The 24,929-nt window shown below is 34.3% G+C and overlaps 5 protein-coding genes across 8 annotated transcripts; 3 read left to right on the top strand and 2 right to left on the bottom strand.

Moving 5' to 3' along the window:
* Window positions 1-1,445: 1,445 nt before the first annotated feature.
* Window positions 1,446-4,802, top strand: LOC100808469 (NAC domain-containing protein 91). The gene is made up of 6 exons (XM_003526723.5): window positions 1,446-1,884; window positions 2,098-2,375; window positions 2,468-2,767; window positions 3,236-3,538; window positions 3,716-4,135; window positions 4,218-4,802. The coding sequence occupies exons 1-6, from the start codon at window positions 1,680-1,682 to the stop codon at window positions 4,506-4,508; spliced, it is 1,797 nt and encodes a 598-aa protein (XP_003526771.1). The 5' UTR covers window positions 1,446-1,679; the 3' UTR covers window positions 4,509-4,802.
* A 5,480-nt stretch (window positions 4,803-10,282) lies between these two features.
* On the top strand, window positions 10,283-15,733 carry LOC100807937 (uncharacterized). Of its 2 annotated transcripts, XM_006581627.4 has the most exons (6): window positions 10,283-11,122; window positions 11,444-12,613; window positions 12,704-12,990; window positions 14,073-14,258; window positions 14,384-14,564; window positions 14,671-15,733. In XM_006581627.4, the coding sequence occupies exons 1-6, from the start codon at window positions 10,564-10,566 to the stop codon at window positions 15,489-15,491; spliced, it is 3,204 nt and encodes a 1,067-aa protein (XP_006581690.1). In that variant the 5' UTR covers window positions 10,283-10,563; the 3' UTR covers window positions 15,492-15,733. The 2 variants fall into 2 exon arrangements, with proteins under 2 accessions (XP_006581690.1, XP_003526770.2); XM_003526722.5 differs by having other exon boundaries at window positions 11,444-12,990.
* A 407-nt stretch (window positions 15,734-16,140) lies between these two features.
* LOC100778717 (peroxidase 5) lies at window positions 16,141-18,355 on the top strand. Of its 3 annotated transcripts, XM_041016466.1 has the most exons (4): window positions 16,141-17,121; window positions 17,231-17,316; window positions 17,507-17,671; window positions 17,762-18,355. In XM_041016466.1, the coding sequence occupies exons 3-4, from the start codon at window positions 17,656-17,658 to the stop codon at window positions 18,196-18,198; spliced, it is 453 nt and encodes a 150-aa protein (XP_040872400.1). In that variant the 5' UTR covers window positions 16,141-17,121; window positions 17,231-17,316; window positions 17,507-17,655; the 3' UTR covers window positions 18,199-18,355. The 3 variants fall into 3 exon arrangements, with proteins under 3 accessions (XP_040872400.1, XP_040872399.1, XP_040872398.1); XM_041016465.1 differs by having other exon boundaries at window positions 16,216-17,121; window positions 17,231-17,671; XM_041016464.1 differs by lacking the exon at window positions 16,141-17,121 and having other exon boundaries at window positions 17,132-17,316; window positions 17,507-18,355.
* Window positions 18,356-18,873: 518 nt separating this feature from the next.
* LOC100499943 (uncharacterized) lies at window positions 18,874-20,523 on the bottom strand. Its single transcript, NM_001251434.2, is given in 4 exon segments — window positions 18,874-19,299; window positions 19,376-19,494; window positions 20,229-20,334; window positions 20,408-20,523. Coding segments are annotated over 4 exon segments (678 nt in total). The 5' UTR covers window positions 20,510-20,523; the 3' UTR covers window positions 18,874-18,948.
* A 1,063-nt stretch (window positions 20,524-21,586) lies between these two features.
* Window positions 21,587-24,110, bottom strand: LOC100807402 (nascent polypeptide-associated complex subunit alpha-like protein 2). The gene is made up of 4 exons (XM_003526721.3): window positions 23,904-24,110; window positions 23,691-23,796; window positions 22,167-22,285; window positions 21,587-22,082 (listed from the first exon to the last, which is right to left on the bottom strand). Exons 1-4 carry the CDS (start codon window positions 24,003-24,005, stop codon window positions 21,738-21,740), a joined length of 672 nt encoding a protein of 223 aa, XP_003526769.1. The 5' UTR covers window positions 24,006-24,110; the 3' UTR covers window positions 21,587-21,737.
* Window positions 24,111-24,929: the final 819 nt, after the last annotated feature.

Below are 24,929 nucleotides of genomic sequence, written 5' to 3'. Positions count from 1 at the left end.
AAAATTGGATTAAAAATTGTTAATTTAACTAATATTAATTTTACCGATAAAATTAAGACCTACAAATTAAGACAATATTCTCAATTAATAAAAAAGTATAAAACTAATAGCCTTCACATCACAGTGCGTCGCATCACATGAATCGCTTTTTTCCTTTAGAGCACTCCGCCAGTCCACCATCCTGCATTCACTCAACAAATAAATACCTAAAAATTAATATTTGATCTTCCAAAAGCAAGATTCCCTAAAAAAAGTAACAAACAAGATGAGCAATCATGGATCGACACTTTTTTCATTTAAAATGCCTTATTCATATATTATTTCTTATTTTCGTCTCCAGAAAAATATTTATTATTTTTCATGTCATATATTATTTCCTCTGCTTTTTGTCGCATTTATTTATTATACTAATAATTTTTGTTTCTTCCACGTATGTATTTTAAATTAGAGATATTTGTCCATTTTTTATTTAACACAGAAAAGGTAAAAATAATAGAATGATAATGCATAATGGAGGGGAAAAGGATAAGAAGAGTTGGGAAGAGAGAGGAGTTTTGCTCAGGCGAAGTGGAGATTGTCGTTTGTTCCTTTACAATTAGTAGCAAGGCTTGTATTATATTAAAGTACCAATTAGAAATAATAATGTTTAAAAGTGCCGCGAGTACATTCTTTATGTAACTCAAAGTAAAAAACTTTTCAGAGAAATAAGCTTATCCATTCATAACTCAGAAAATTTGACATAATCATTCTAAAATAATCTAAATGATGATTTATGATTTAATAATAAAATAGAATATATTAAACTCAACTTTTTGTTGAGAGTATTTTTTTTCTCTTATGATTTTTTATTAAATATTTTTTCTCTTAAGAGCAGCAATTAAGAAAAGAACAAAACAAAGCAGAAAAAAAAACGGAATCACAGATCAGGGAAGAAAGTTTACAAAGCATCAAGAAGAGCAACGTAGATATAATTAATCTTTTACATGCATTAAAGCAAGAAAAACAACAAAGAACAAACAGCAAAGATAATAAATATTTTAAAAAAGTTAAAACAATAATATTATACGCGTTTGCTTGGTTAAATTATTATTTAAGAAAACAATCACATATTTTTTTTTGCCAATATTCTCAAACAAGCATGCTTCGTGTTTTTTACTCATTTTATTTATCGTTTGTTAACTCTGGTTTTCTTACTCAGCACGTCAAATGAGGGCTCCATAGTGCAACTGGGATAGCACGTGTCGGAAGATCATTTGCTGGACATCTCCTAACTACTATACTGGTACTTCTGATCCATCATTGGAAAAGTCCCATTTACCCCAACGCGTTGGATTGAGTTACAGACAGTACTCGGTAGTGGCGTTATGGTAGATTCGTAGAAAGGAGAGGGTAAAACATCATACGCGGCATATACAATGGATTGGAACGCGGTTTCTCCCTGTGTTAAATTTATAAAAATCGCGGGCAGAGTCAGCAACTACACTAAAAAAAAAAAAGCAAACTTTTCTCTTTCTCTCTTCTTCATGCTCGAGTGCTTGGTCTCGCTCCTTTACAAAAAAAGCTATGGACCACAACATCTAATCTAATCTAAACAAACAAACAAACACTCCTCTTAATTATTCTTTTGATTCTCAAATTCTTCTTCGGTTTTTTTCCCTTTCTTTTTGGTTTCATTGAGTATGGGTTCGGTGGACTGTTATCCTTCTCGTACGGACGATGCTGCCGTGGTGTCTTTGGATTCGCTGCCTTTAGGGTTCCGATTCCGACCCACCGACGAGGAACTCGTCAATTACTACCTGCGACAGAAGATCAATGGTAATGGTCGCCAGGTTTGGGTTATCCGAGAAATTGATGTCTGCAAATGGGAGCCTTGGGATATGCCCGGTATTTATTTTTTTATTCTCTTCATCCTTTTGCAATCATAATCTCTAGTCCGAGGTAGCGTTATCACTTAAATATATTAGTTTCTCACGTCGTGATAAATTATAAGTTGTTGTTAGAGTCTGTCTTAGAGTTCATTTAGTGATTGTTGTTGGAGTTTCTCTCGTTTATGTTTTTGTTTAAAGTAATTTATTTTGTTGGGTTGTGTATTTGTAGGTTTGTCGGTGGTACAGACCAAGGATCCGGAATGGTTCTTTTTCTGTCCACAGGACCGGAAGTATCCAAATGGGCATCGATTGAACAGAGCGACAAATAATGGGTATTGGAAGGCAACGGGGAAGGATCGTAGAATCAAGTCTGGGAAGGATTTAATTGGAATGAAGAAGACTTTGGTGTTCTACACTGGTCGTGCACCCAAAGGGAATAGGACCAATTGGGTTATGCACGAGTATCGTCCCACTTTGAAGGAGCTTGATGGTACTAATCCTGGACAGGTACATAGTGCTACTCTACTGCAATTTACAATTAATCTAAGGAATTATATGAAGTGATGATGGTTGATGATTTTCAATTTGTTTTGTAACAGAATCCATATGTCCTTTGTCGTTTGTTTAAGAAACATGATGAGAGCCTTGAAGTTTCACACTGTGATGAAGCAGAGCAGACTGCTTCCACTCCTGTGGCTTACTCCACAGAGGAAATACAATCTGATCTGGCTGTTGTTGCAGGATCCCCCTCACAAGTTACCGAAGATGATAAGCACCAGGCAATGATCCCTGCACACTCTGAGGAAGCAATATCCAATGTTGTAACCCCGGTTGTTTGCCGTAGTGACAGATATGATGCTTGTCATGCACCAAATCAAATTGTATTACCAACTGCGGAGGTTAGATGGAATAACTGAGTTATTATTATCACTGGTTTGTCGTGGTAATATGTGCAATATTTTAGTGTTTTTACTCATTCCTATCTAAACATAGTCCTTCAAGGAGAAAATAATGCGTATCTTTAAATCATGATGGAAAATTTAGGCTATTTAGAGGATCATTAAATGTGATTTCAATCTTTATTAGGAAGAGTGAGCTCAATGTCTATTTGCTAAAAAAAGAGAAGCTGATTATGAGAATAGTAATTTATGTTTATGTTAAATAACCAATATACCTTATAATTATGAGAGAGTTGGTGCTACGGAAAAGATCACTAATATTATTTATTGAACTCAAGTCAGTTTTACTCATGTAGGTAAACAGATAAACATATAGTTTTGTTTCTTTTATTGTTTTTGTTCACCCTGATTTGATTTTTCATACACTGGAATTATTGATTTAGTTTCTATGATTGATGTTACCTACAGGAGTTTCAACCATTGAACTATTATGACCCAAGAAACGAGCTATTGGATGATAAATTATTCTCCCCTGTACTTGCACATATTCAACCAGAATTTCATTATCAAGCAAACATCGAATCAGATGATTGGTATGGGCTTCAATATGGTACAAATGAGACAAACATGTCAGACTTTTTGAATTCAGTTGTGAATTGGGATCAAGTATCCTTTGAGGATCTCAATTGTCAACAGCAGAGCTACCCCTTGTTTAATGTTAAGGATAGCGTATTAAGCAGCGATCTAGATTCTGAACTTGCCATTATGACAGTGAGTAACAGCTCTTACACTATTTATCATTTTTGATTATTCTAGGTGGGTTCTGCCTTGATAGTAAAATGTGGTAGTTTCCAACTCCCGGTGTCATATCTAACAATCTAAGCTCTAACAATCTATCATGGTTTTCTTGTGTTTCCTGTATAATGATAGTCTTATTGTATGCTGCAGTGTATGCATGCTGGTTCTGCGGAGGGGCCAAATAACGGAAGGAAACCTTTGGTGATAACTTCAGAATTTCGCAGCACCACTGGCATCCCTGTTGACTGTGGTGGTGACGAGCAAAAAAGCAATGTTGGGTTATTTCAAAACAATTCCCAGAGAGCTTTTACTGATGTTAATATAGGCCAAGTATATAATGTAGTCGATGATTATGAGCAACGAGGAATCTACAGTGCAGTTGCTAGTGGCAATACTGGAATCATTAGGAGGCATCGTGAGGTACAAAATGAACAGCTAAGCTCAAATTCAACCCAAGGTACTGCACAGAGAAGAATTCGTTTGTCAATGGCTACACATGGCTCAAATAAGATGGTGAAAAGTGGAAGTTGTGCACAAGAAGAGCTTAATTTAAAATCCGTCATTGCTATGGTAAGAATTTTGTTTTTTTAGCTTCTGTCCAAGAGAAGAGATTGTCTTTGCATGCGAAATGAGGTTTGTTTTTCTTTTGTAGGAGGAGAAAGCTTCAGAAAGCCATATTTCTGATGAAAGTTCTACTCTTACTAATGACGGGAATGAACTGCCGAAGACATCCAAATCATCCGGCAAAAGAAAGATTTCTCGACAAGCTACAAAAGCAGGCTCAACCTTGGGGTTGAAAGACTTTTTATTGCTCAGAAGGGTGCCTTACATTTCGAAGGCTTCCTCAAATCGTGCCAAGTGCTCTTCTGTTTTTGTAGTTTCTGCCTTTGTAATGGTCACCTTAGTGGTCTTTACTGACATCTGGGGATATCTTAAATTTTAAACTGCTAGGAGATCATTCCTTTGTTGTTTTTTTTGCCTCCATTTCTTTTTTGGGCCATGAGTGGAGGTATGTAGGGTCTTCTTAGATTTGTTGATAGTTCAATTTATAGGTGAGTGCACTTGTAGTTGGTATATGTATGCTCACCTGGTTGGCTTGTCTGTTTCTGTTGCTGTACATCATGTATACATTTTTTTTTCCAACTTTTTATCACCTCCTTTTAAGTTTGTGGCTTCTCTATTTCAAAAAACAAAGGGTGATAGAAAGACAAAAATAATGGCTGGAAATTTTGAATTACATGCGAGTGTTTTGAATTATGTAGCCTTCAATGGTAAATTTAGCGATGCTAATGAAATCACTTAAAATAATGGCCGGAAATACTATACCATCTTGGGAATATTAACTGCTAAGTGGGCGTGCACATTTATCGCAGCTCGCTCAAATTCAGGAGCAGCGCTGCCATTTGGCTATCTGTTATGTGTAGTTTCAACTTCTTTCAAGCAATGTAACTGAAAAATGAAAACTGGTCTTTGCTTTAGCCTTCGACAAGACCAGATGGTTAAATTACATGGGGTAGCAGTGCAATCTTTTTTACTACTAGAACAAACACTTTTTGTAACATCTTTCTTTTTAAAAATAATTCAAGATTGATATATTTTTTTTCAGCTTACCCTCGTTTAAAGTTTTCAATTTAGGTTTTTTTTTAAAAGTACTATACATTAATGTGTTTAGTTGTTTAGGAATCTAATTTTTGCTTTGAATGCAGAGCATTTTGGGATGTCTCTTCACATGTATAATAAGTATATAAATTATTTCCTCCAAGTACTTTGTTTTACGAATTTGATTATATTCTGATGAGTAATATTTTTAAAAAATTTAAATAAATAAAGGAGGTAAATATAAGATAAAAATGATATTATTTAAAATATTTTTAGAAGAATATAAGGTGACATTTAATTGGAGTGTTTTTTCATTTTTAAAGAAAATAAAAAATAAAAGAGAAAATATATTTATTTAAAATTTAAAAATTATTTTCTCTAAAAATAAATTTAAAAACAGACCCAAAACTAAAAATAATAAATCAACATTTTCAGTTTTTCAAAAGAAGTAAAAATGCAATGATATCTTAGAATACTTTGTTTTTTATGTGTGTTTTATAAATCTTTAAAAATTTAAAAATAAAATTAATTTAAAGATAAAAATAATAAATAAAAATAATAGATAAATACTGGGATCAAGTGTAATCTTTAAAAATAAAAATAAAAATACTTGTAATTGAATGACAAGTATTGCAATTTCATTTTTTCATTAACTTTTATAATAGTTATGCTTAAAAAAATTATAGTTAAAATAACTTTTAAGTAGTTAAACTGAATTGTTTTTATAATGAATTTATTTTCAATATCTCTCTATTACTTATCCCTCAAGTCTTGTTTGTTTTCTCATGTCTCCTTGTTTATAAGAATCCACGGCCATGATCAATGTGGGTGGATCAACGAAGTGACTTGGAAGCAAGTAAGCAACACAGAGAGACAGAGTAGTTCAGTTTTGAGAGATTCTCGAACTCCATTCATCTGTTACTTGTGTTCCTGTCATCATCCACTTCCCTTTCGACCCTGTTCGGCTCCAAAAGAGATTCTCGAACTCCAAGAACACAATATTCTCCATGAACTCGACAAGCTTGGCATACCTTACACATACCCAGTTGCCATAGTGGCCCAACCTGGCTCTGCTTCTCGCCCCCATCAGCTTATGTAGTATGTAGAGCTTTTTAGAAAGGATCGGTCTTCTATTCCTCAGTATTAATTGTGTTTTACACTTGTACGTTATTTTTTTGCCATTGAGCTATTCATCGTTACTTATGTATGCAATCTTAAGGAATATATACATATATTATTAGAGAAGACAATTGGCTTTTAATTTGGAAATCATTTTTAAGCTAAAAATTAAAATTAATAGACAAACAGCTTGTATTTATTTTTTGAAGTTATTATTTTTTTCTTTAACTTATAAGTAGCTTTTAAGTAGAAAAAAAAGATAGAATTTTATTATTTAACATTTATTTTTTTACTTTTAAAAATATAGTTTTGATTATTTATATTTTTAATTATTTATTTATTTTTGTTAGAATAAATTTACATAAAAATAAATTAATTTCACATAATAAAATTTATATAAAAAGCCTATGGCGAACATACCCATAGAAACAAAACAACAAAACAAAGAAATGAACACCATACCTACGATGATGGCACGATGGGAAGAGACATAGTGGTGGCACGACAAAGAACTTACACAAACGTCACTCGGGCTTTAACAATGACACTAAAAATTAATCAGAGAAAAAAAAAAAGTAGGCATCAAAGACTAACCTGACGCGGTGGTGGTATGATTGTCTATCGATGCTAAACTGTTGATATTAAAATAATTTTTAAAAAATTCTTATGTCATCTTGGCTGATGTCAGAGACAATACTACATTTTAGACATTATTATTGTTGCGTTTTCTTGTAGTAAATAACCTATGTCCTAGCAACAATGGCACCCTCACCATATACTCGTACGTTCCAAAGGAAATAACATAACTATGTGCCAAAGAAAGGAAATAGGTTAACTAGTTAAGGTCACCAAAGTGTAAGTTAGACAAAAATTGGGTTTGGTTTTTTAAAATAAAATCTTAAGTTCAAATTTTGTAAATGAAAATAAGGTAATTAGATGAAAAAATTCACTAAACATGATAAATGAAGTTTTATGACATAAATTAGATATTAATAAAATTGATAGTTACTCACAAATATCATGATGACAAAATAAAACTAGCTAACATTGCTCTTCATTTAGTTGGGCTCTTGAATCATCTATTTAGACTCTTTTGAGTGTGAGACCTCCTTTTGTGATAGTTGGAGTGGGTTAAGAGGCTCACCATCCAGAAGCTTAAGACATTTGTTTTTAGCACTCTTTTTTTTAATCCTGCGCCTCTTATTATATTTTGAAATTCTATACTCCTTTATTTGAATCTTGTATTTTGAAATATAATGTGAAGTTCAGGTTTTAAATTCAAATAAGGAAGTGTAAGATTCAAGATTCAAATGCTGAAGCTTGAATGAAGAGAGTCTAGAATGAAATAATTCCCATTTCATAGCAAGCAAGTTTCCTAAACATGCTTGAATCAGTCCAAAATGCATTCCTACGTTTTTTCCCCACCATATTTATTCCAAATTCATTTTACCTCAAAACCACCTTCCATCGTAATCTTTTTCACCTAGTATACCAAACGAATATTATTCCAAATATAATTTACCTGAAAACCAACTTCCATCGTAATCTTTTTCACCTTGTATACCAAATGAATTTAGCATGACATGAGATAAACAAATTAATAATAGCAACAACATATTATCATGAGTTTATGACTAAGAAAAATCATAGAATGACCTCAATTATGTATATGCATCGCGAATCTTGGTTAACTACAATAACCTCCGTATTTCAACAATGCAATGGTAACAAACTTATGTGTTGGCAAACAACAGCTTGCTGAATCACATGGCATATTTCGAAAACAAACAAATGAATATATCCAACGCATGCATCTACCAAATTTAAATCCTCAAAACTTCTAAGCTACTCCATGTTGTCCAACATTTCTTTTAATAAGATCATCTCAAAAACTTAAATTAAGCTGTTAGATAATTGATACAAAAAAATGATTTAACATACCACCCCTCATGTAAGGGCTTGAATGACATAAATTCAATATTTTACTAAAAATAATATTATTCGAACTAGTTCAAAGGTGGTTCTATTATTCAACATCAAATTCTAAATATTGTATTTATTTTAACATCATACACAATTATCTATATTTATCATTTAATTTGATCTTTTTGTTCTATATATAAACATTTAAAAAGCACTTTACAAAAGTTTAAAAAAATGACTGATGTCTCAAAATCTTTTTAAAAAATCAATCTTCCAAAATATGAACTTTTTTATGAGAGACATAAATGGTTGAACCCATACCACATGACAAAAGTCATACTTGATTATTTTTTTTCTCAGCGAATGAATATATATATATATATATATAACAAACATACGTACGACACCAGGGGTACCAGAAGCAGATATAAGAGATCAACATCATACATGATAAGTTGATAACGGATTTATTTAATTTTCACCATTTACCTGCAATTAAGTGAATCCGCTAAATAAACACAGTATGCGAATCCATTTCTTTCTTTTGATATGGTCTCATAATACCAAATAAATTGCTAGATTTGAAACCTTTTTGGTTCTAAGTGCTTGTGATTTATTATTATGTAGGCCATATCAATTTCCCACCCCATAATTCAAAACCCTATTGCCAGAAGTTCACTCATAATAACTACTAGGGTATAAAAAGAGAATGAATTTGGCTTCTAGGACCCTGAAGACACTCCTCTGTAAAGTTCTTCACTTCCAAGTTCCAAGAAATATGATGGAGATATTGGAAGAATACACGGCTGTGCTGACAAGGGTCACAGAGAACCTCCTAATTCCACGGCGTAGCACAGATTAATTGGCGGTCTCGGAAGCCTTTTTGCTTTCACAACCTTTTCTTTAGAATCAGCTTCTTTTTTGGTTTACTTTTGATAAATATATAAGACATGCATATAAAAATTGGATTGATTTTTCACTGTTTAAGTATATATTTGCAAAAGCGTGATTCTGTGAGAAAGGAGTGAGAAATATTGAAAAGGAGAGGCTTTCCTTCCCAAAGGAGGTCGTGTTAGGCGTTCCTACATTTGATATGTTATTTATTTATGAGACTAGCTTTGGTTAATTTTTCATATTTCATTTAATTAAATCTCACGTTAAGGCATTCTTAAATTGTATTTTAGTAGTTGAAGTATTCCGGTAAAAAATTGAAAAAATGGCATTTTGATAAATAGATTTTCTTTTTTAGAAAATAATTATTCCCTTTTATTTATCTTTTTAAAACTATAAGACAATAATTATTATTTTATGAATTATACTTTTATTTTCACCTAATATTAATTATTTTTTAGATCTATAGATAAAATATCAATAAAATAGATAAAGAATTATAAGAAATAAAATAGAAATTTCAAATACAATAATGATAATAATTATATTTATTGATTATTCTTGTGTCACTAGACAATACTTACAAAAAAGAATGGGAATAGAAATATGAACAGAATAAAGTACTCTCAACAAGGGGAATGCACAATTGTTGGAGGTGTTAGTTAATTTGCCATATAAATTAAACTAGCTAGCTAAGTCATTTATATTTTATGAACAGTACGTTCCATTAGTTAAATATATATAAACAATCGATATTATGACATCATATATAATTATTTAATTTATTCATCTCTTTTTTATATATACTAATATAAATAAAGATACTTTTTTAATTTTATTATCTACAAATTATTTATCTTCTATTAATAAAAATCGTACAAGTACTGTATTTTAATGGCTATATATTATGCATTTTTTTCTTCAAACAATAAACATAATTATTAGTATAACTTTTTTTATAAAAGTTAATAAATTTATTATAAATAATAATTTATGACTTATCTGTTTTTTATAACTGCAAAAACAGTTTTATCTTCAAAATCTTTAAAAATATGATTATGATAGAATATGTATAATATATTTGAATTCAATCAATAATAATAAACAAATATTTTCTTATTTAATTCCGTAATTTTCTTATAAAAAAAAAAAAACTGAATGAAATGATCTCTATGTGCTGTTGTGTTTGGATTCCCAAAAGCAAAAGCAATATTTGAGAAGATACTACTTACCATCTGGGTTGGAGTTGCACCCCTTTTTCACGTCATCTCTTGTTCTTCTTTTGTTATTTTGTCTCATGCAATTTCTATTATAAATTTGAATAAATCTGTCAAATTTTTCTAACCCAAGTTCCAAACTTCTCTCGTTTCCATCACAATTCTCTCCGAATCCTGGTGGGTCTGCACCCGTTTGAGTGTTTGACCGATCGTTCGTTCATTGCAGCGTAATCTGCTGCAAAGCGAGCGATGAAGGGTGTTGGAGGATATCACGATTGGCCTTATTACGCGTCGCCGACTTCAAATTTATCAGCTTTCGCGGCGCCTTTTAGTGTGAATCCCTACACTTCAAGCGAGGCTTCGTCTCAGTTCATGGATACAGCTGAATCCGCAGAAACCCTGCCCCCAATTCAGTTTCAACCCTACCGGTACGATTTCTTTTCGGGCCCCGTTAGAGAATTGGATTCCGCTGCGCAATTCTCTCATCTGGGTTTGCCTTCTTATTCCGCAAGATCGAACCTTGTCGAAGCCCAACCCTACACTGCGTCTTCTGCAATTCACGATCACTCTTCTAATTCGGCGGCGCCATATCATTGGTCTTCTGGGGCTCCCTCTTCCGATTGGCCTTCTCTCAGGGAAGCTAATAGGTCTCCTGAATTAGGGTTTTCTGGTCAGAGTGCGGTTTCCTGGGACCAGTTTCCGGAGTTCAATAGCCGTGGTAAAGGGAAACAGGTCGGAGTTGGGAGCAATCTCTCCGTAAAGGAAACAAATGCGGCTGGTTCGGTTGGTGAACAAAGGAGGAACCAAGGTGTGTTTTGTTTTGTCTAGTTTTGGTGTTTTTTACAACTTGTTTATAATGTCTGTCTCATCGTATTACTTGTATAGTTTGAATACTATATAACATAATAAAATATGGACAAAATCTAGGCTGTTGAGAGTATTAACTCATCCTTTATAAATTTTATGCCTGAAGATTTATGCTCTCTTCTTTGTTTCTAGCTAAATTTCAGAACAATTTTAAGTGAAGTAAGAAAATAAATATTTTAGTTGGATGGTGCTGTGTGGGAAATAGACTTTTCATCTTTTTTTATGTTGAAAGTAAGTGTTTTTTTATTATTATTAAATGCAGGGAATCAAGATGTGAAGGACTCTTCTAATTGTGAGGTTCCACAAATTATTGATTGGGAAAACTACAATGTGCCTGCAAGTGCAAATCATATACATAATACATCTAACTGGTGGGGAACTATCAAACCCATGCCAGTTGAATTTTCTGGTACCTCTGTTATGCAATCCCCGTCAATGTCTCTAGAAACTCATCATGAGACCCCTTTGAAAGTAGTTGCTGATTCAGGGAACAATCACTCGTTGAACATTGGTTCATATTACAAACACTCAAGTCATGTTGATAAACCTTCAAGAGTTGACACTGTTTCTTCAATGCCTGGAACAATGTTGGTTACAGATTTGAATGTCCAGGATATTATAGCAGATGAACATGTTGGGCACGATGATTTCTATAATACAAAGGAGGCTTCTCACATGCCTAGTCCTGGAACTGCTGGATTGTTTAATCCAGGTCCTATCCATATGCATCTAAGAAGAAATGAACCTTCCTCCTCAAACAAAGCAATGATTTCAGACAAGAATGTTTCGAGGAATGTTGCTGATTATATATTTAGAGAAAGTCATGAATTTCAAAATCCTCATGCAAATATGGATAATTTAAGATTGGGACTTAGTGCTATTGAAGATGTCAATTTTGTTGAGAAATCTTTTGAGGGTGGTGACCGATGCAATCCTGCTGAAGACTCACCTTGCTGGAAGGGAGCTTCTGCTGCTCGCTTTTCTCATTTTGAACCTTCTGCAGCTCTGTCTCAAGAATATGTACACAAAAAAGAAAGTAGCTTTGGTTCTGTCATTAAGGAGCCTCAGAATTATCTGCTTGATACAGAAAACAATATGAAAAAATCATGTGGAAATTCAAATGGCTTTCAAATGCATACTGGAATTGTCTATCAGGACAGAAGTTCAGCAGGTTCTCCAAGGAGATTTTCAGTAACAAAGTTTGCACCTGAATATTGCAAGTCAGGTAGTGCTCTGAATGATGGTCCTTTTCAATCTAAGCCTAGCTGTGATTTTGGACTTCAACAATATGTGGATATTACCAAAATGAAGGAAAATACTGTGCCACCAGCCAAGCCAACTGACTGTGAGTCTGGATCTTCTCAGATGGGGCTTCAACTTGTAGATTTAAAGGAATTTATTACTCAAAAACAGCAAGCTTTATTATGCACAGGTGATGTAAATTCTGGATGCAATGTGAATAATTGCTCGGAATATGATTCATCTCACACTGCTGAACATGTCCTGCCTTTACCTTCTTCAGTATTAGATGCAACTACACCTGAAAATTCAGCTGGGAAAGCGTCAACTGAAAAATTGGATGTCCAAATGCTGCTTGACAGAATGCAAAATTTATCAGAATTGCTTCTTTCTCATTGCTTAAATGATGCCTGTGAATGGAAAGAGCAAGATTGCAATGTCCTTAAAAATGTGATCAGTAATCTTAATACATGTGCTTTAAAGAATGAACAAATTGCCCCTGTTCAAGAATGTCTTTTCAATCAGCCAGAAACTTCTAAGCATGCTGGCGAATCACGCAAGTTTCGCCAGGTATATTCTTATTTCTTATATTCAATAACAAAACCCAGCTTCTGGTGTGCATTGGAAACACTTTTTTTTATTACTTATGAGTAGATGAAATCATAAAAACTTCTATGTGATAAAAATCTAACAGCAATTGAAATTCATGCTTTCACACATGTAGCATAACTGATGTAGCAACCTTTGCCACCCATTGTAATAAATTAACTTTTTCTCTATGTGATGATAACCTTTGCATCAAAACAAGCAATTAGTGGATTTATACTTTAAAGTCCTGTCAAGTATTGAGCAATGATCATTGATGCTGAGTTGAAATTTGAAAGCGTGACCAAAAGTTGTTGGAACAAGTGGTTTGGCAGTTTGGTCCCTTAACCAAGGTCTGGGTTCGATCCCCAGCTTGGGCCTAGAGTGGCAACTGGAGGTATCACTTTACCCCAAAAATGGGTCTACCTGGTGGGAGGGGGATTACACCTTAGTTATACCAAATTTTTTTAAGCGGTGAATAGGATACAGTAAATTCTGGTAAATTTAGCTATATGAGAATGTACTTGTGGTTACAAGGATTTTAATGCGACTTTCTGGTGATGAGTTTGGGATAATAATGGATTGTAGTAACATAGCTCAAAGAGTGCTTTACCTGGTATTTAAAATAATGAAATTGAGAGAATTGATAGCAAAAAGAAGAGAATAATGATTTTGATACAATGCCTAAGCCTGCTGGGATTGCAAAGAGGATAGAATTGGTTTCACTATGCCATTGGTGATGTCCTCTGAAGATAGATTATGAATTATGTTGGTTTCTAGTTTAGTTTTTAAATATATTTGTTTGTTTTGTGGATCTTACTTTGATATCCTTTTTGTGAAGATCCTGCCACAGATAACGCAGATTAACACATAGCTATAGATGCTGCATGTAATAGTTTCCTAATTTATGGCATGTATGGATCCATTTTGTAGAAGGAAATGTGGGGCTTCTGGTTTTTTACACTCCTTGATATTTAAGTGATATTTTTTGAATTTTTAATTTTTTATATGCTGGACAAATTATTAATCCTGCATTACTTATGTAAGTTCTCTGAATATATTTTCAGAATTCATGTTTGAAGAGGCCACAATTAACCAAGATAGGACCAGAGAGCTCTAAGATTGAGTTTGAGAATCCACTTGTTGCAGAGGCAAACTTTTGTTTCAGGTCTGGGAAACCACATAGGAAGCTTTCTGATTCCATTTCCCCAAGGGTTGATACAGAAATGACAAAGGCTGATAACATGACTAAGGTATTCCAGGCTGTGCTATTTCTCTCTATTTACTAATACATGCTTTCAATTATAAAGGGGGTAAATGACAGCGGAAAGGAAATATTTTAATTATTGTTTGCAAACACATACTTTTTGATTTATAGGATCTAAAGAGGATTCTTAGTGAGAATTTCCATGGTGATGATGATGAAGGAGCAGAGCCTCAGACTGTATTATATAAGAACCTGTGGCTTGAGGCCGAAGCTACACTTTGTTCTGTATATTACAGGGCTCGCTATAATCAAATGAAGATTGAAATGGATAAACATTCTTACAAGGAAAAAGGTTGACATTTTTTCTTTATCTCGATATGACCCATTATTATAGTTATCCTGGAGAATGGATTTTTTAAAGCTAATGGTCTGGTATTGTATCTTTTATGATGTTGTAGTGATGGAGAAGCAATCTAAATCTGAGGTCATTCCGACTTTGAGCCAGAGTCAGAGTTCTGCAACTAAAGTGCATTATCCAAACCCTGATTCTTCTGCGGACCTTAAATTTCCTGTCTTGGATGTTACCAATCTAGAGGAACTATCTCGCTTGAATATTTCCACTGATATGAACAAGTCTAATGCAATAACACCTGAAGGAAGAGGTCAAAACCTGGATAGCTTCATCGATAATTATCTTGTTCCCTGCTCAGTCAATAAGACTGAAAGAAATGATGAGTCTTCTGTTATGATGGCCAGATACCAAGTTCTCAAAGCCCGGATTGATCAGTCATCCACTGTTACTACCAATCTGGAGGAACCATTAGACGTAGCAGACAGCTCATCACCTAGAGGGAGGGATAATCAAAACCAAGTTAATCTATGCCAAGATTCCCCTATTCCTGAAAAAAACAGTGCTGAATATGAAACATCTGTTCTGGCTAGGTTTCATATTCTTAAATCCCGGGATGAAGGTTCAAGTTCTATTTCTTCAGAAGGGAAACAGTTACATGGAGATGAATCTGCTGCTGTCGAAGGAATGGATGGCATAACAGTTGCAACAAATGTATCTGAGGGTAAAAGTTTGGATGTCCATGCAAATCCTGTTGTGGTGCATCTCAATTCCTACACTGCCGTGGACAAGTCAATCCCAAAGGAGTTTCATCTGGATTCGGAGGACAATCAAGAAACTCAGCCTAGCGGAACCTGTGAGTTTCAGCCTCCTACTTACTACTCCGATGGCTTCGCGTCAGACTGGGAACATGTGGAGAAAAGCTTGTAGAACGATTTTGAAACCTTTTAAGAGTTTGGTTATATGGTTCAATAAATGTTTATGTTTTGAGCATATGACTCTGAATAAATGCTTATGGGTTAGATTTATTATCTTTATCAGACATGCATATTGCAGAATTTGGTCTTTTTCAGTCTTTATCCTGTTTGTATATAACAATGTCAGACTTTATTTTTATCTAATGTGTTTGCTCACTTGCACATGTGGATAAATAAGTGCAAGTGATAGAAAAATAAAATTTCCAAATTGCCAAAGAATAAACCATTCAGTTTTTCAAATTAATCGAGCATGGGAGTCTTGATTTATTTATTTATTTATTTATTTTTCAAAGGCCACATTCGACGCTGTACAATTTGCTAAGTTGCTAATTACTTTTCCATTCACTTGCTGTTTATTTGCTAAAACTGCGCCTAAATTTATGAAATTTAACTTGCTACTTCCAAGTACTCCTTTGTTTTTGTCCCAAAATTTTTTGATGCTATATATTAGTCATACGTGAAACTAATATTTTAAAACATAGCATGTTTGTGTTTTGGTTCAACAAATGTTTATGCTTTAGGTATTGTGTTTCTGTTGCAACATTTAGTATCGTTTAAGTGTTTGAAACCATTTAACATCACCATAAAATTGGTGACCTCTATTTCTTGATTTCTTCATTTTGTTTTTGTTGTGGCTGTCTTCATCTTCATTGTCTACCCATAGTTTTCGTTTTCTTGGTTTTAAAACTGAACCAGAGTACTTCGACAAGAGTATTTTTGCTTGGTTTTAAAATGTTTTAAAGAATTTCGGCAAACATTTACTAAAATATTTGTAGCAAATTGAATACTTTTATGTTTTAACAGTTCTGCCGGTACTCAACAGTTACATTTTCAATCTAAATGTATTTCATTTTACAACATTATTCTCACAACTGCAAAAGTAATTGAACTTAGCTCTACGTATAAAGGGGGGATGTTTTAAGAAGGGATGCTTAAACTCTATAATCTCAAAGAAAACAACCTTGAGAGCAGTTAAGATTCAAATTCAAGAAGACATGCCATTATCATTATCATTATTCATATATATATTTGCTACTAAGCCTCATGGAATTTAGTATTGTATAAGATTCCAATAAGCCTAAATGAGTAGATTCAAAGTCGTTTACGATTTAGGTTTCCATTTAGATCACCATTCAGTCACGATCAAAGCTACACCTAATCCCATTGGGACACATCAATTCATGAGAAATAATGGTTTCCATTCTGAAAATCATTTTTCTTAATCCGTGCCTTCTTTCCAGGAATCTAAAAGTTGCTATAACAACTAACTCGCAGACCTGGCATGTACATTGTCCAACAAAAATTCTTTTTGGGCTATTATATTTACTAATGTATTGAACTTTTAAACTTCACATTAACAACTAATTTGGACTTTCGTGCACTCAAGTCAATTAAAATCAATTTAATTACGCACGTATTCCACATCCTATCACTGCGTGAAATCTTGAGAAGTGGCATATTATCATAGAAGCACTTTTTTTTGGTGTTTATTATCATAGGAGCACTATTGATAATCGTAAGAATGCATTTCCATGATTGCTGCAGGGCTTGTAAGAATGCATTTCCATGATTACTTTATTAGAGTAAGTCATTATATGAAGCCATTTGTTATTTATCTATTCCCCTTAATACTAAAATTTGTTAATTACCCTCTTTTCTGTAGTAAAACTTTAACCACTATGTTAATTTTAGGGGTGTGATGCATCAGTACTGCTTGATTCCACTTCCACAAACACTGCAGAGAAAGACTCTCCAGCAAATAAACCAAGTCTCCGAGGGTATGAAGTCAATGATAATGCCAAGGCTAAACTAGAAGCAGTATGCCCTGGAATTGTTTCATGTGCTGACATTGTTGCATTTGCAGCAAGGGACAGTGTGGAGTTTATAAGTGTGCCTACTTTGTTCTAGAAAGTATAAACATCTTTGAAAGCAAGAAAATGACCTTGTATTATTCCTTGCTTCACGCAGGCTTGAGGGCTTGGCTATGATGTTCCAGCAGGAAGAAGAGATAGCAGAATCTCACCAGCTTCAGATACAAGAACAGAGTTCCCCCTCCAACTTTCAATGTAAACCAACTCACTCAACTCTTTGCTAGGAAGGGACTAACAGAAGATTAAATGGTCACCCTTTCAGGTATACAAGAGCTTCAAGATAACTCTTCTTTATTGTTTTGCTTGTAGCTTAAATTTGCTAATGGTTATGACATGTACTTTGTGCATGCAGGAGCACACACTATCGGCCGCTCTCATTGCTGGGCTTTCAGCAGCAGATTATACAACTTCAGTAGCACTTCAAGCCAGGATCCAAGTTTAGATCCCTCGTATGCAGCGCTGCTGAAGCGGCAATGTCCTCAAGGCAGCACAAACCCAAACCTGGTGATTCCAATGAACCCTTCAAGTCCTGGAATTGCTGATGTAGCCTACTATGTTGATATATTAGCAAACCGAGGCCCGTTCACATCTGACCAAACTCTCCTAACTGATGCTGAAACAGCCAGCCAGGTGAAACAAAATGCTAGGGATCCCTATCTATGGGCAAGTCAATTTGCAGATGCAATGATAAAGATGGGTCAAATCAGTGTCATAACTGGTAATGCTGGAGAGATTAGAACAAATTGCAGGGTGGTCAATGGTGAAGGACTTGAGTACCTTCATCAATGAAGATTTACAAATTCTAAGTCATGCTTCTTCTGAGTTTTTTTTTTTTTGTCTTGCTTGATTACTGAGCAAGTAACTCAGATTCTTTTTTGTGTGTATGTGTGTGTTAACGTAACTGGCATTCATCTGTCGGTGAATCAAAGTTCTTTCTGTTTGCCCTGAAATAGATAGCTTGTCATGTGCAACAAGAATTCACTCACGCTATCCAAATCAATTTCTTTTTACATAGTGTAAAGATCGTCCGATCACAATGCATCTCTATCAACAACCAACATATATTTGTCCAAGCTAGACATCGTGGAGGACTAATGATAACTTTGTAAATTTCAAAATGCAACAAATACCATCTTAAAATTTTAAAATTAATTCAATTTAATCCAATCATCAATATAGCCTAAGATACAAAAATTCCTAGCTCAATGGCCCCCATTTTCCAAAGGCCACGGGACATGAACCTTTAGTGTTGCAGGTACAGATACAACAAACCAACCATATATACCTAAAGTTTAAACCAACGAATTTTAGGGCTAGACGTTAACTTAAGGGCAAAAAGATATAGAGCTAAAAGAAGGCTACTATAAGTAAAGACAACAAAATAATATGATCATTGATCATCACATCGTACCACAAGAAATTATAAGGTAAGCACAACCATATGGACCAAATATATGGTTTGACTACCACAAAAACGATGGCACTAGTTCCAAAATCATCCCCAAAAATCAAAAACTACAAATGGAACATAAACCGAAACTAAGTAGTGAGCTCCATAATGGCACCGACAATGTCCCCATTGTGAGTCTTAAGGGCCTTGACAGCCTTGCTTCTTGACACTCCTGCCTGTGTCATCACCAAATCAATGTCATGGGGCTCGACACCAGTTTCATCAACCTCCTCCTCCTCTTCTTCAGGCTGTGCCGCTGCAGCTGCAGCATCTTGATCTTGTTTTGCCAGTACGGATCCCACATCTGGCATCCTGAACTGTTGAGCAGCCTGTGTCTGCAACTGAGAGCTCAAGTCCTCTATTTTTGCCTCCCCAAATATGATGTAGGTCTCAGAATTTGGACTCTTGAAGACATCAGGTTTTGAGATGAAAAAAAGAATCTAATGCATAAAACAAATTGGTTAAAATCCATCCGCCTCCCAGATAGATCACAGATAGAACAATAACAATGCTCACATTCTTTGTCCTCTTGATTGTGACCCTACTAACGCCAGTAACAGGTTTCAGTCCCAACTTCAACATTGCTTTTCGGCTCTTCTTCTCACTTCTGCTCTGCTTCCCACCCTCAGCACCACCTGCATCTTAAAGTCCATTTAGTCCAAGAAAACAAATCAACAGATATGGTTTTGCAATAGAAGACGCACACAATAAAAAGATGTACATTGCATTTTTCTTCAGGTAAAGCCTTAAGATCAGAAACACTGCAAATCAATAGACAACGGCATAGCACAAATCCTTTTTGAATAAATAATATATGTATTGACAATGTAAAATTTTTTTGCACACTAAACAAACTAGAAATTAACTAAAACATAAAAAAGACAATTTTAAAATAACCATTTTTTAAAATAAACGTATTGACAAAACACACTAAGAAAACAGAAAGATGTTTATTTTATCAAAATAAATTTTGGTTTCAAGAAATAAGTTTAAACAAACTTACCCACTATCATATATGATAAGTTAGTAAAATTTTATAAGAATTACCTTAAAAATTATTATTAGTTAACAATGATTTCTTATTGGTTATTTTATACACTGTTAGGACATGTACACTCATTGTTTTTCTCATTGAAAGAGAAATATAAAAATTATACAAGAACCATAAGCACATAAATCTTAGCCAAATAGAGTAAACATATCAAGTTCATTTTCTACAACAAGGCTAAATAGATTGCATTTCTGAGATGTAAATCTATATATGCAAATCCATTAATCAATATAAACATTAACATAACAAAAGGCATACCAAACAGAAAACATTGTGATTATGAAATCAATAACGGTACAAAAAGGAACATGGGAGGACCTTGGGCGTCATCTTCCTTGTCATCGTCGTCATCGTCCTCATCCTCGTCTTCGGTTTCCTCTTTGTCATCGTCCTTGACGTCCTCGACAATGGGAGCGTCATCTTCCTGAGAAAAAAAAGATCGTGGAAGCGAATAAGAGATAAAGTAAAGTAGAAAAAAGAATGGAAATGGGGGGAACCTGGGGGTGAGCTTTCTTCTTGAGGATTGCGTCGTCGACGGAGGGAATTTGTTGGTCGGCGCCGGGGTCGGTGGCTGCGTCAATAACGGGACCCGGAGACATGGCTTGAGAGTTACACTGAACAGTGAAACCCCAATGGTAGATAAAAATGTTGCAGATACGATACAGTCGCTTTTTCTGCTATTCATTCTTTCCCTTCTCCTCGTCTTACGGGTTTTCGGATTCCTAGGCCCATAATTTTCTTGGGCCTTTTTTTGACATCCCCTGCTGCATCTTCTTCTTCTTAATTTATATATATATATATATATATATATATATATATATATATATATATATACTCTTTTCAGTCTTTTGAATAGTTATTGCCTGAAATTTATTGAAAATATAAAAATTACGTGGTTCCCCTTTTTCGTTTACTCATAATTTTATATTTTTTTAATAAATTTTAATCAACAATAAAAAATGTGTTAAAAAAAGTGTATTACTACACTCAATAATATTTTAGCAGCATATTCTTTTACGCATTTTAGCAACATATAATATGCGTATACAAGCCCAAAAAGGGTATTTAAACAATAATATAACATGCAGTAAAAAAAACAATAATATAACTATTATCTTATATTGCTTCATTTGTTTAGCCTCTTGTTATTTTGCATTGGGTCATCTTTTCTATTTTTTTCTCCAATATCAAAAAGTGCCTTCAACATCGAAATAACTTTATTTCTTAGCGAAGATTGTTTTACACTTCAAATAAAATTCAGTAAATTTAGAATACGGTAAGTTTTAAAGTAAAAATAAATTAAAATATATAAACTCCTTTCATTTTAAAAATAGTCACTTAAAAAATGCAATTGAAAATGTTATATTTTCACCTCCTAGTTTAATGTACTTCGCATGATTACCCTTCTCTTTTTTCAATACTACACACGTCTTAATTTATATAAAGAAATTTATTGGATAACTTTGCAACATTATTGAATATCGAACAAAAACCAGCATCCACTATAGTTCCAAGCTAGAAGGCCTACTTTATAACTAAAATAAAACAGGGCGTAGGCATAGTTATCCAATCTTCCCCAGTAAATTCAGTTGAAAAACCTATGAAGTAGGCTTAAAATAGATTGTTCAGCTTCCTAATTCTTCCAAATACTGATACAAATTAAAAGCATTCAGAACTTTTTGATAACGCAACAAAATTATGAAGTAAAGGGTAAAACCCAAATCCCAAACATAAAACGGTTATGTTGATTCGGTTTATAACATAGAAACGGCACTAGTTCTAAATATCATTCCCAAAAAAACATACAAATAGAACATAAACCCCCAATTAAGTAGTGAGTTCCATGATGGCTCCAACAATGTCCCCGTTGTGAGTCTTGAGAGCCTTGACGGCCTTGCTTCTTGACACTCCTGCCTGCGTCATCACCAAATCAATGTCATGGGGCTCCACACCAGTTTCATCAACCTCCTCCTCTTCTTCAGGTTGCACTGCTGCAGCTGCAGCATCTTCTTGTTTTGCCGTTACAGATCCCATATCTGGCATCCTGAACTGTTGAGCAGCCTGTGTCTGCAACTGAGAGCTCAAGTCCTCTATTTTCGCCTCACCAAATATGACATAGGTCTCAGAATTTGGACTCTTGAAGACATCAGGTTTGGAGATGAAGAAAAGAATCTAATGCATAAAACAATTGGGTTAAAAGCCATCCATCTTCCAGATAGATCACAGAAAAGAACAATAATACATATAATGACTCACATTTTTTGTTCTCTTGATTGTGACCCTACTAACACCGGTGACAGGTTTTAGTCCCAGCTTCAACATTGCTTTTCGACTCTTCTTCTCACTTCTGCTCTGCTTTGAACCCTCAGCACCACCTGCATCTCAGTCCAACAAAACGAATTTATGAACAAGAAGATCAACAGATAACAAGCCAAATAAATAGAGCATAGATATGGCAGCAGAAACAGAGGGCAAAGTAACAGTACATAAACACATTATTTTCTCTAGGTAAAACCCTTTATTCCAAAAGTATGTGACAGTCATTTACTTGCCAATGTTGCAACAGCTATAAAGTGCCTCATTTTCTCATCTAAACAATTCAACCATATAAAAATCATAAGCACAGAAAAGTAGTTGTTGAACATAGTTAAGTTGTTAAGTTCAACATCAAGAAAAATAATCACAAAAATTATAATGGTGGTATAAGAGCTCAGTGATCAGAAGCAGTGCTCTGCAGATCTCTAAAAAGGGCCATCCCTCTTCAAATTGAGGTGCTGCAGATTTGATGAGGTGCTCACCTAGTTGATGTGTTGATAAGTATTGTAAACTAAAGATAAAACAAAGATCGAACCATCTACTCATAAATGTGAAGCTGAAGGGGATAAAATTGTCAGAATGTTAAAAAAAACTAGCAGTCAATCTTTGGGACTCAGAGCAGGGACCAACTTAGGATATAGTAAGATAGAACATCTATTTTACGTTGTCCAAAATGTTATGCTTGGGTTAATATTTACCATGAAAATTAATGCAAACTAATCAAATATGTTACTAATTTCTTCTTTTTCTAATGTAACATCATTTTTTAGCAAGACACACATTATGCCCAAGTCACCTTTGTTAAAATTCTCAGATAAACATTGAATGGTTATGTAACCAATCATATGCATTCCGAAAGTTTGGACATTAGCAACAGATAAAAGTTGAGCATAGCTCAGATTTGCTTTTCAAACACCAACACATAAATTCCAATCAATCAAGTGACAACTAATTAAGGGTTATGCCAAGCCCCTTTATAATTCCTTTTGTTTCCTACTATGCCCCGCACAGAATCAAGGCATCTCCAGGACAGCCATTGTTAATTAAGGTCTAAAGGTTACCTCTAGCCCCACATGAAAACAATTTTTTTATACTTAAACAAATAACAACAATAATCAAAGAATAACAGCCAATGCACAAATAAATACATACAAATAACAGCAAAAAGATGAAGCAGTTGAACATTACACGTTACTGTTAGCAAACAACTACCATTTCTCTATGATTAGAGACCTTGTTAAGATCGCTCAAGTATGATAATATGATAATTAGAATAAAATCCAATCTAACGTGAGTTAGGTCTCACGGGTAAATACAGAACTCAACCCAAACCCTAGAATTATGCACAAGCACGTGGAAACCAAATAATCAATTAGAACCATAGGGTTTACTAACGATAACATGAAAAGTACCAAATAAGGATTCTATTAGGTTAAGAGGAAACTTAGTGAAAGAGAAGAGGACCTAGAGCATCGTCTTCCTTGTCATCTTCATCATCGTCGTCGTCGTCCTCATCGTCGTCGTCCTTGTCATCATCCCTCACGTCCTCGACAACGGGAGCATCATCCTCCTGACAGCAATCACGGAAATGAGACAAGAAACTTGAACAGAAACGAGTCCAACCCAAGAAACCCTAAACCCTAAACACAATAAACAGAAAAAATCGAAATTAAAAACCTGCGGTTGGGATTTCTTCAACTGGGTTGCGTCATCGACGGAGGGAAGTTGTTGCTCTGCTTCAACCTCAGGGGAAGCGTCGACAACAGGACCTGGAGACATGGCTTTGTGAGTTGGGAGTGTATTGGGATTGGGGTTTCACTCGGCGTAGGTTGTGATCACTGAGCTTAGACGATAAGTAGATATAGATAGGGATAACTATTTTGCTCCTTCTTCAGTCTCCAGGGTTTTCTCATTTATTGGGCCATGTCTCTCTTGGGCCCAGCTTCTTATTCATTTCCTTCAGTTACTACTAACTATAATTTGCACCACTTGCATTGCTATTTACGCCCCCCTACCGACTCGTATCAATACTAGGCTGACCACATCATTAAAGTATCTTTATATATGCATGATTGTATTGTACTTGTATTCATTTTGGTAGCCAGTGTTTGAGACCATCGCTCGTGATCTTCATACCATATTGGATCAATGAAGTTACCACTGAACTCACACTGACACATATGAGAAGGAGATATTACAAGGTTTAGTTAGTAATTGGGGAAGGATAAAGGAAGAAGAGAAAACTAATATTTCTAACATAAGGAGGAAAAATCACCGATGCTTATGTTTTGTATTTTCCTATATATATGTTCTACTTGACAATTTGTATTTTGTTGTTGAACCTCCTATTGTGTATGTATGATGATTTTAGTTTGATTTATTCTATTTTGTCACCAATCTATTTTTATTATTAAGTTATTTTTAAAAGTAGCTTGGGATACTGTTACCCTACCTATTTATATTTCTGTTTTTATTTTTATTACGGCTCTTCATCCTTTTTTTTTTCGTATTCAATCTTAAGCAACAAACTAGACATTCAGAAAAGAAGGGTCAATTAATCATTATTCAGTTTTGCTCGAGGATCTCACTGAATCAGAAAGTCCGGTTGATATTTCATTTTATAATAAAACTAGTTTTTATAAACATCAGAGTGAAAAAAAATTATAAAAAAAAAATAGTTTTCTAATGTCCAGCAGCACCCAG

This window comes from Glycine max, chromosome 6, assembly GCF_000004515.6.
Source record: "Glycine max cultivar Williams 82 chromosome 6, Glycine_max_v4.0, whole genome shotgun sequence".
Taxonomy (NCBI): domain Eukaryota; kingdom Viridiplantae; phylum Streptophyta; class Magnoliopsida; order Fabales; family Fabaceae; genus Glycine; species Glycine max.
This window is presented reverse-complemented; position numbering and strand designations above follow the sequence as displayed.

What these genes read in the sequence shown, in the direction of transcription:
- LOC100778717 (XM_041016464.1), top strand. Translation starts at nt 17,743, where the DNA reads ATGTACTTTGTGCATGCAGGAGCACACACTATCGGCCGCTCTCATTGC.
- LOC100808469 (XM_003526723.5), top strand. Translation starts at nt 1,680, where the DNA reads ATGGGTTCGGTGGACTGTTATCCTTCTCGTACGGACGATGCTGCCGTG. An exon ending in ATGGTACTAATCCTGGACAG is followed by an intron (nt 2,376 to 2,467) that starts GTACATAGTGCT and finishes GTTTTGTAACAG; the next exon opens with AATCCATATGTCCTTTGTCG. An exon ending in TTGTATTACCAACTGCGGAG is followed by an intron (nt 2,768 to 3,235) that starts GTTAGATGGAAT and finishes TGTTACCTACAG; the next exon opens with GAGTTTCAACCATTGAACTA.
- LOC100807402 (XM_003526721.3), bottom strand. Translation starts at nt 24,005, where the DNA reads ATGTCTCCAGGTCCTGTTGTCGACGCTTCCCCTGAGGTTGAAGCAGAG. An exon ending in TGAAGAAATCCCAACCGCAG is followed by an intron (nt 23,797 to 23,903) that starts GTTTTTAATTTC and finishes GATTGCTGTCAG; the next exon opens with GAGGATGATGCTCCCGTTGT. An exon ending in CAATCAAGAGAACAAAAAAT is followed by an intron (nt 22,083 to 22,166) that starts GTGAGTCATTAT and finishes TTTATGCATTAG; the next exon opens with ATTCTTTTCTTCATCTCCAA.
- LOC100807937 (XM_003526722.5), top strand. Translation starts at nt 10,564, where the DNA reads ATGAAGGGTGTTGGAGGATATCACGATTGGCCTTATTACGCGTCGCCG. An exon ending in TGAACAAAGGAGGAACCAAG is followed by an intron (nt 11,123 to 11,443) that starts GTGTGTTTTGTT and finishes TATTAAATGCAG; the next exon opens with GGAATCAAGATGTGAAGGAC. An exon ending in ACATTCTTACAAGGAAAAAG is followed by an intron (nt 14,565 to 14,670) that starts GTTGACATTTTT and finishes ATGATGTTGTAG; the next exon opens with TGATGGAGAAGCAATCTAAA.